Source organism: Aegilops tauschii, chromosome 4 (genome assembly GCF_002575655.3).
Source record: "Aegilops tauschii subsp. strangulata cultivar AL8/78 chromosome 4, Aet v6.0, whole genome shotgun sequence".
Taxonomy (NCBI): Eukaryota; Viridiplantae; Streptophyta; class Magnoliopsida; order Poales; family Poaceae; genus Aegilops; species Aegilops tauschii.
This window is the reverse complement of record NC_053038.3, coordinates 518,377,520-518,387,972: the sequence shown is the minus strand read 5'-3', so window position 1 is coordinate 518,387,972 and position 10,453 is coordinate 518,377,520. Positions and strand designations below refer to the sequence as shown.

General features: G+C 44.4%; 1 protein-coding gene across 1 annotated transcript; it reads right to left on the bottom strand.

Annotated features, from left to right (window-relative positions):
- Positions 1–342: 342 nt before the first annotated feature.
- Positions 343–5,123, bottom strand: LOC120963585 (uncharacterized). Its single transcript, XM_073497945.1, has 7 exons — positions 4,827–5,123; positions 4,527–4,747; positions 4,132–4,447; positions 3,712–4,053; positions 990–1,042; positions 473–524; positions 343–369 (listed from the first exon to the last, which is right to left on the bottom strand). Exons 1-7 carry the CDS (start codon positions 5,121–5,123, stop codon positions 343–345), a joined length of 1,308 nt encoding a protein of 435 aa, XP_073354046.1.
- Positions 5,124–10,453: the final 5,330 nt, after the last annotated feature.

Sequence of the window (10,453 nt, the reverse complement as noted above, 5' to 3'; positions counted from 1 at the left end):
TTTCTGTTATTTTAAATTGTTAACTATTGACTAAATGATGCAGATGATTTCCCCGTAGGATAACTTGACAATTTGTCGAGAGAAGTGATAAAAAAACTGTCAAGCTTAAAGAACAAAAGTTTGAGCACTGAAATGGTGACTTCAGATGCCATGTAGTTCATAGTCTATGTGCAATGGCTCTTTAATCTGACATAAGCAAATGTGATTTCTGGTTCTACCAATTTATTTTATTTTATTGTGGAACACAAGTATAATGGTGCACAAGTATCTTTATTTGACCTTGTTTTCTTAGCATTATCTTCAAAGCCACATGATTTGCAATCGGGTCCAAATGACCAGTAGTCATGTGCAGCTGCTTTCTCCAACTATCTAAACTTACAATTGATACTTTCAGAGTTCATCAAAACTTATCTCGACTTATTTCAATTTTTTATTGTAGAGTTGTCTGAGGGGAACCCATGCTTCTTCTTACGGAATCATCTGCGGCGTCTAGGGAATAATAGTGCTCTGACAGGTCATGGAAGCTGATGAAGAATTAGACAGTAAAGAAGTGGATACTATATGTTACTATTGTTGCATGAATGATGCGACCTTCTGGTGTCATGTGAATAATAGTGAGTTGCTGATTTCTTTAAAATAAAATCTACCTTGTGTGCTAAATGCTAATTTTTAGACGAATGGGAGATAGGCAGAAGAAGATAGATAGAGTTTACCTTGTATACAGATTGTTGTATGGATAAAAATGACCTTGTGTAGATATTTTTGTTGTATTTTATATTGTTTGTTGTACGGTGGATCAACATAGATAGAAGAGGATAGAAGAAAAAGGTGTTGATTGTTGTATTGTCACATTGTACAACCTAATCATTGTTGTATATGTTTTTGCATGGATACATCAATGATGTACATAGACAGAAGAAGTCTTAACGGGGAGCTATTTCAAAACAAGATGAGGAGAGCCTCAAGGATTTAAGCAGTAAAATACTAACCTGGACAAGCCTTCTTTCGAGTCTCCTGACATTGTCTGCTTAATTTTCATTACCTGCAAGTATAAAAAGCTAGAAATTTGGATATGCTGCTATGTGCCTTGAGTTTGTAAGATAAGATCTCCCTGACCACCCATATCGCTCTTTTTCTTCCAACCTGCACTTAGTAGGTCATTTTTGCTATGATACATATTGTATCATTTTGGTGGCTGAATATGAAGTCGTAGACCGTCAAAAAATTACGATAAATGATTGATTCTTCGTAAAAGGTGTAGTGACTGTTGCAAAGTTTACCTGGTCTTCCATTTATATGTTCCAAAAGACAGTCCTAGAGATGTTGCTTTATTTGAATTCTGCTTATTGCATTTACTGGAGCACCTGCAATGGGCATGTTGATTGTTTAAATGTTCCTCTTGATGTTGAGCACACTGCAATTGATTATATTTCTCATTGAGACCTGGATCATCTTCCATGGTTATTAGAAGGTAGCATAATACTGGTTGAACCCGATAGTTACCTGAAACCATGGCTTAACATCGAGCCCCTCTACTTTTTAAAAAGTTTCAATTCTGGTTTACTGAATATGTTTTTCTTGCTTGAACTATATCAGCTGGGCAAGTGCCAGAACCCAACAGCTTGTGATTTTGCTGCTCTTGAGATACGCGTCAATATTGCAATTAACTTTGACTGTGCAACTATATAGAGGCAAATTTGACAATTTTGACCTTGGGACGAAATCATTTCACGGAATGAACTGGGTGCGAAACTATTTCACTTCCCTGACCCTTTTGTGTAGTGCCCGCCACGCCGGCGCCACACCCTACTGTGTAGCGCCTAGCGCTCTAGGGGATCGTAGCAGAATTTTAAAATTTTCCTACGCTCACCAAGATCCATCTATAGAGTATACTAGCAACGAGGGGAAAGGAGTGCATCTACATACCCTTGTAGATCGCGAGCGGAAGCGTTCCAATGAACGAGGTTGATGGAGTCGTACTCGCCGTGATCCAAATCACCGACCGAGTGCCGAACGGACGGCACCTCCGCGTTCAACACACGTACGGAGCAGCGACGTTCTCCTCCTTCTTGATCCAGCAAGGGGGAAGGAGAGGTTGATGGAGATCCAGCAGCACGACGGCGTGGTGGTGGATGTAGCGGGGTCTCGGCAGGGCTTCGCCGAGCTTCTGCGAGAGGGAGAGGTGTTGCAGGGGAGGAGGGAGGCGCCCAAGGCTGTTGTGTTGCTGCCCTCCCTCCCCCCCTTTATATAGGCCCCCTGGGAGGGGGGCGCCGGCCAGGAGCCCATCTGGATGGGGGGGCGGCGGCCAGGGGGAGACTTGCCCCCCAAGGAAAGTGGGGCGCCCCCCCCCCCCCCCACCCTAGGGTTTCCAACCCTAGGCGCAGGGGGAGGCCCATGGGGGGCGCCCCAGCCCACTATGGGCTGGTTCCCTTCCCACTTCAGCCCATGGGGCCCTCCGGGATAGGTGGCCCCACCCGGTGGACCCCCGGGATCCTTCCGGTGGTCCCGGTACAATACCGGTGACCCCCGAAACTTCCCGGTGGCCGGTGACGTCCGGGATCTCATCCGGGACTCTGAACAACTTTCGGGTTTCCGCATACTCATATCTCTACAACCCTAGCGTCACCGAACCTTAAGTGTGTAGACCCTACGGGTTCGGGAGACATGCAGACATGACCGAGACGCCTCTCCGGTCAATAACCAACAGCGGGATCTGGATACCCATGTTGGCTCCCACATGTTCCACGATGATCTCATCGGATGAACCACGATGTCGAGGATTCAATCAATCCCTATGCAATTCCCTTTGTCAATCGGTATGTTACTTGCCCGAGATTCGATCGTCGGTATCCCAATACCTTGTTCAATCTCGTTACCGGCAAGTCTCTTTACTCGTACCGTAATGCATGATCCCGTGACTAACTCCTTAGCCACATTGAGCTCATTATGATGATGCATTACCGAGTGGGCCCAAAGATACCTCTCCGTCATACGGAGTGACAAATCCCAGTCTCGATGCGTGCCAACCCAACAGACACTTTCGGAGTACCCGTAGTGTACCTTTATAGTCACCCAGTTACGTTGTGACGTTTGGCACACCCAAAGTACTCTTACGGTATCCGGGAGTTGCACGATCTCATGGTCTAAGGAGAAGATACTTGACATTGGAAAAGCTCTAGCAAACGAACTACACGATCTTTGAGCTATGCTTAGGATTGGGTCTTGTCCATCAAATCATTCTCCTAATGATGTGATCCCGTTATCAATGACATCCAATGTCCATAGTCAGGAAACCATGACTATCTGTTGATCAACGAGCTAGTCAACTAGAGGCTTACTAGGGACACGTTGTGGTCTATGTATTCACACATGCATTACGATTTCCAGATAATACAATTATAGCATGAACAATAGAAAATTATCATGAACAAAGAAATATAATAATAACCATTTATTATTGCCTCTAGGGCATATTTCCAACAAGCGCAGCGGCGTTGCACTCCTGTCCACCGTGGCAGCCCCTGGGCCCGCACCCAGCAGTGCAGCGCCTCCGAGCTAGGCGCCACACATGTAAAGTGCAGCGCCTAGCCTGGTACGTCCCCACGGTCATATCATCAGCAACCTATGCATCAACAGAAGATATGGAAAGACCGTGTGTGAGGATATAGTTAGCAATGCATCAACAAATGGATATATATCGTCATGCCATACCTCTTGGGTGACCACACCCACATCCACATCCTCCAAAGGTTCACCATGGCCCTGCCCCGAAGCGGGATCTGATGGTGTCGCCGACCTAGACCGTTCTGGTGATACATACTCGGGGTCACGACAACCGAAAAGGTTTGATAGCCGCCTTAACTTTTGGCCCTGGCGCTGCAACATGTACAAGTGAATGAGACATGGAACGTAGCAACATATGTTAAGTGCTAGTTTGAAGGAGATGTGAACCTTAATGAATGCTCGAAGTGCACCTTCCCCATCGCTTTTGCCATCCGGGGTTGTTTCCAGAATCGTCTCGGTCTCATCAGCTGCTTTCTTGATCTGGGCACGCTATGAACAGAAACGGTATCAAAGTGTTAGGCAAGCGAAGATGTGAATAGTGCGAATGGAAAAGCAAAAAGGGCAAACCACAAAGTTCATCATTGGAGCTGAAGGGATCACTGAGTTGCCTTTCCTGACTAATGCGTTGTACTGGTGCTGGGCTACCTCATCAAAAATGGTGGGTTCTTCCAGAATCTCCTCAGCATACGCCGGCTTGCATACCTCCACGCGGGTACTTGCAAGAAACCATGTGAGATAGTTGTTGAACGCGATCGGGCAGTGCTCACGAAGCTGGGCTCGTTTTCCAGCCCTTGCTTGCTCCACACTAAGCGCGAACTGTACGACATACTTCCTGTGATGGTTGGCCCAATCCTTGATCTTCCGCTGCTTTTTCCTATCCAACCTGCAAGTTAGAAACAGAATATTAGCATCATCGAAACCGTCGAGAAGCTGCTAAGTGCTCAAGGTTAATTATATCTTACGCGTGTAGCAACTTGTCCGTGTCCTCCCACTCCGGCGGGTGTGGCTGGAACAAACCAAACTGGCGGAACACCCGATGTGGCAGGTGAAGCTCAACCGCCCAGTTGCATATCAGTGGGCACCGCATATGCCAGAGATCCCTATCCCTAGTGCACATCGGATTCAGCCTGAACTCCATAGGGTTACCAAAACTCTCTCCTTTTCCATACGGCTCCCATTCCACCTGTAAAATGGGATAGAATGCAAAATTGATATCGAGTTATGATACAAGCATGATAATCACTTATGCAATGTCGGTTCACCTGCTCAGGCGTGATCGCGTCCAGCTCGCTCTTGTACAACTTGTACATGACCGAGGGATCATCCGTCGTCTCATTTAACACATCCCACTTGTGAGCCCAAGTGGGGAGCCGTAGTGGGTCGTCTTTGTCGTCCCAATCCTCGTACTTCACGGTCTTCGGTCGTCCAACCGGCAAACGCTCACAGCTCCATATGGAAAGTGCGAGCAGACAACCACCAATACCTCCAGTGTGCCTACAACAGGCTTCATCCAATTGCACATAAAAGAGAACATGGTCAAATTTGCCGCAAGAGCGCATTGATAATGTATCAATGAAGTGAAAAGGAAACAACTTCATACCTGTCGATACAAGTAAGCCAGTGTCGCCGAACCCCAACTCCATTTGCTATCGAAGACGGTCAACGCCTTCAGCCACATCCATGGAGCATTCTTGCCTGTGCCATCAGCAAACATAGTCCTGGATATCACGTACCACATGTAGACACGAGCATATGTCTTCGTCGTGTCCTCATTAGCATCCTCAGGGCAAGTACTGAAGTTCGATGATATCCACGTGAAAGTAGCGCCGGCTGCGACTCTTTCCTTCTTCTTGTCTTCTGCTTCTGGTTCCCGAGGCTCCGGAGGAACCATACCGATAAGGGCATGCATCTGCGCGCGCCACCCATCAGAATCGGTGTTCATACATAAAGGATTCCCATCGATAGGAAGACCGGTGATCATAGCAATATCCTGGAGCGTCACGGTCATCTCCCCGGTCCGAAGATGGAAAGTGTGTGTCTCCGGCCTCCAATGATCAATAAGCGCGGTGAGTGCTGCAGCATTGTTGGGTGGCGTCGACCGGCTGACCAATTGAATGAAAGGGAGAAGTCCTGCCTCCCTTACATACGGTGTGTACCGCTCATCATAGCGCATCCATCCAAGGGTGACCCCGTGAGACCGAAGCTTCAGAGGTGCAAGCTCCTACAAACAAACAAATCATAACATTACATATGGGGCATTTGTGTTTGAAAAAAATACGAAATTCATAACACAGGCCACTTTCAGTATTACTCGCTGCTCCACCGACATAGCGTACGGCCGGTGTTGTTTGTCCCAATGATCATCGAGAAGCCAAACCATCCTAACAATTTCAACAAAGCATTCTTGTCAACACGATTATCTTTTCAATTTAAAAAAACTAAAGTAGGCCTACTAGATGCAACCATATCAATCTATGTATCCAACCATATCAAATCAAACAAAACTAATAAACTAGGGTTCCACAAGTAACTAGGCCTACTTCATACAAATAACTTCATACAAATAACTTTTCCATAAACTAGGCCTACTTCATACAAATAACTTCATACAAATAACTTTTCCATAAACTAAACTAGGGTTCCACAAATCAAACAAACAAGGGTTGTAATACATGCAAAGTTCTAATACATGCAAGATTCAAATCTAATCTAATCAAACAAGGATTCCCCAAATCTTCAAAATATCATATTTTCTATGGATAGAAAGAAGGGGATCGGAGGAGAGTACCTTCTACGATGGATTGGTGAAGAAATGCACGGACCAAATCGTCGGATCTGAAGGATTTGGGAGAGGGGATTGAGAGGGGGAGTGGAGAGGGCCGCCGCCCTGTTCTGTTCTGTAACTGGCAATGGGGTGGGTGGGGGAGGAGAGGGCTGGCGCGGCTGGATCTAAGTCACAGTGCAGCGCCCGACGGCTAGGCGCTGCACTTTACATGTGTGGCGCCTAGCTCGGAGGCGTTGCACTGCTAGGTGCGGGCCCAGGGGCTGCCACGGTGGACAGGAGTGCAACGCCGCCGCGCTAGGCGCTGCACAGTAGGGTGTGGCGCCGGCGTGGCGGGCGCTATACAAAAGGGTCAAGGGAGTGAAATAGTTTCGCACCCAGTTCATTCTGCGAAATGATTTCGTCCCGAGGTCAAAATTGTCAAATTTGCCCTGTATAATTCTATATCGAAGGTTCAGTATTGAAGCTGCTTGCATTGAGCCGCAATAGATCTTGACTTCGGCGAAAAATGAAGTATATTGAGCTTAATGATGCATGGTTATATACAGATAGAAGAACCGGTTTTAATATATATATATTTTTTTGTCCTGTAGTAGCGCTTCTACTTCTGATTCATGTAATGACTACTCAGTGTATATAGTTCATTCTTTACACCTTTTCTTTAAGAGAACGCCTATTTATTCGTGTTTTTTATTTAAAACCTATGTTTTCATTTTAAATAACACATGTGAATTTTAAATCTCAGCAGCCGCAACGCCCGGGAAATCGTGTCCACATACTCGGCGCTGATGTACCGTACATGGGCTCCGAGCTGGCCATCGTCATCGGCACGTCACCATACCTGAGGCATGAGGGCATTGCCGCCGGTTTGTCATCGTCGTCGCTGGGATCGCCGCAAGGTGTGTCGAATCAATGTCGTATGTCATAGCCGATGCCCCAACATTTTTTATATCCATTGACAATGATTCCTCACATATAAACCACACAACAACTGTTGTTTGCTCTGGTGGATTTGATCTTTACTCCTCCCTTTCTGTTCTATGATTATGAGCAATCAAATCCAATTTGCAGCTCCCTGCACTATCAAGGCTACGGTGTGAATTATGATTGTGTGTCGGATGAGGACACGATTGTGGCAGGGATGTTGGTGGCACGAAGTTGTTTAGTAACAGGATGGTCTAAACTCAGCTAGAGATTTGAGCTGAAGCACAAGAGGAGTTCCTATCATCGGTGCTAGCCGGAAAGTTGAATGCATATATGTTGGTGAGGTCTGTAATCAAAACACCTAGAGGATAGTAGATGCCGTTTTGTACTCTTAGCAGGTAAGTTGTTTTTAAATTTTTATAAAGCAGCTTGTGACATTACTAAAAAGTAAGATCACGTAGGCACATGGAGCACTCCTTTTTGGTCATTTTCTACTCAATTGTAAAGTTTTATTGCAGTATCATAATTTTTCATATCTCAGTAAAGTGCATGTTTTTCTTGATTAATAGTAAAGTGCATGTCAGTAGCTCCAGAAGAAAAAATTTCAAGAAAATTGTTCTTTCCTGATGGTGATCATTTTCATACTAACTACTATGGTTTGCTTGTCCTTTTGGTTTTGCATCGTGTCCATTCCAGAACCTCTATGGAATAATGAACGTTGAATTCTTACTATTGTGTTATGATTTTTAAGCTTTAATTTTGAATTCCCTTAGGTTAATAGTAAGCTCGAGATAGAACTTTGGCGAAGATACAGTTTTGATATACAACTTTACTTGATTTTTAATCCATGTGGTAATTTCTTTAGTATATATGATATTGTACGCATACCATACACTGTTCTCTCACAACAATTGATTAGTTTATAAATTCTAATCTTCTTTTGGTTCAAGTTACAAAATTACATGACGATGAAGGATGGAGCTGTCCTTTGTAGAATTGTGTAAACTAAAAAGTAGTAACAGCATGTCTTGTTCAAGTGCCAAATCAGCATTGCAACGCGATGACTCATGTATGACATCCGCCCGTCTTGATTATTGGAACCTTTGATAATTATGAGATGCATGCATCAACCTATGATAATAAGTATATGTTTGGTACAATATTTGTCCATGTGTTGTAGGTAATTTGTACAACGCAAGTCACCATAAGTCAATATGTGTAGCACAATAAAACAGAAAAAGTTTAACTAAAGGGTTGACATTCAACAGGAATCCATCAACAAGGGTCTCAAGACGATGTCGCTGAAAGGGCACACAATTCTTCAAGTTTTAAGTATATATGTGCAGTCAGAAAAAAAATTGAAAGCGCCGTGGCAACGCACGGGCATTCAACTAGTATAGTTAGTTTTCCACGTGTCCATTCTTTTTTCTTTTCTTTTTTGCAAACTCCCAATTAGTCCACTTGGACGATGGCCGTTACACATTGGAGAACGAGCACGCTACGAGACGCATGCATGAGCTGTGGTCAAGCGCTAATTGGCTCGCACGCGTTAGTTTTTCATTGAGTGCATGCTTTGTGTAGCTTTCTATCTATTTTTCTTTCGCATCTTCAAAGATATTGCCTGTTTCGAAGACTTATAAAAATCTCTGATTCCTCCCCCCTCCCCCGTCTGGTCGATAACTACCACTTCCACAGACATTTCAGCACATAACTCATACAATAATCTTAGGCTGGAATCTCAGAAAAGAACTGGACGTTTGATTCTATGTGCAGTTTCTCATAATCAGATTCTGGAGAATCCTGAAGCGTAAAGAAATGGGCCCAAGCTAGCTAGCACCCCAGCTTGTCCGTTCCTCTGCGATTTGCAGTTCGGACATGAGAACATGGCAGCGCAGGAGTACGTTGGTATGAGGAACCAACAAGCCCCCCCACCCCACCCCCACCCCCGGCACCCACCCTCTCCCTCCCGTGTAGCCCTCGCGCAACGGCAGGGAGGGAATACATTGAAATACATATACATATTTGGGATAATTTAAAATACAAAAAAAGAAAAAAATCAGACCAAACAAGAAAGGAAAAAACATGGTACATAGATGTGAGGCGTTGATGCATGCCCAGGTATGTTGGGCCAACCCATACATCCTTCAGCATAGGAGAGCATGAAGTGCAACTCGCACTAAGCGATACATATCCCCTCCCAGCAGAGACAGAAGCTCTTATTGGACGCTCTATTCGTCACAATGTTGCGCAGATGCACACATGTCTATACCTCGGGCAACCCAATTTCAGTTGCTGATGTATGTTTTTTCCTTTGATGAGCATCGCAGTGCCCCGACTGCAGCAACCGGGTTTTTTTAACAGTTTTTAGTTGGTTTTCAAAATGTTGAACATATTTCAATGGAAAGGAAAACACTTATGAATGTTTTGAACGTTTTTAAAAACATTTCTGAAAATATAAAAAAATTGAAAACACAAAAAAAAATACAAATTGATTTTTTAAAATCATGAAAAAATAATAAAAATTGACAACGTGAAAAATAAAATAAAATGAAAAGGCCTGTCAAGAACCTTCTAAAAAAGAAAAAAATGCCTGTCAAGAACCACTTGGCATGAGTGGTAAGCTAAATCAAAAACAATAAAAAAATAGCTATCTAAAAACATTCCAAAACCGGTACTAGCATCCAGTGTTCCTGTGGTAAAATGCGTCGGCCCAATTTGGTCTGCTAGCTCGCCCCTATGCAAATAGGCAACTATTTTACGTGGTACGCCTCAAATAGGAATTGCCAGCAGAGACGCCTCAGTTTTTTGAAGAAAAAAGAAGACGCCTCCTGGTTTAGTACAGTCATCAAGAGGTATGTAAAGACAAGTAGGAGTATAATAAAGCGATGATCATATGTTTTTTTCCTGTTTAGAGGATTTCTAACTGATCCCTTAAAAAGTGTTAAGTTTGAGGAGTTTACCGCCGGACCATAACTTGTTACCTAGATGTGCGGCATTGACGCATTAATGGGCCGGGCCATATATCCCTCGCTTTAGGTGGGCGCGAAGTGCATCTCACATTAAACGAGACACATCCCCTCCCAGCTGAGACAACGCCCTCTATTGGACACCTTGTTCGTCAAAATATCGACCAGACACACAGAGCATCGCTGCCTGAGCCGTTGCACTAGAGTGGATGTTATT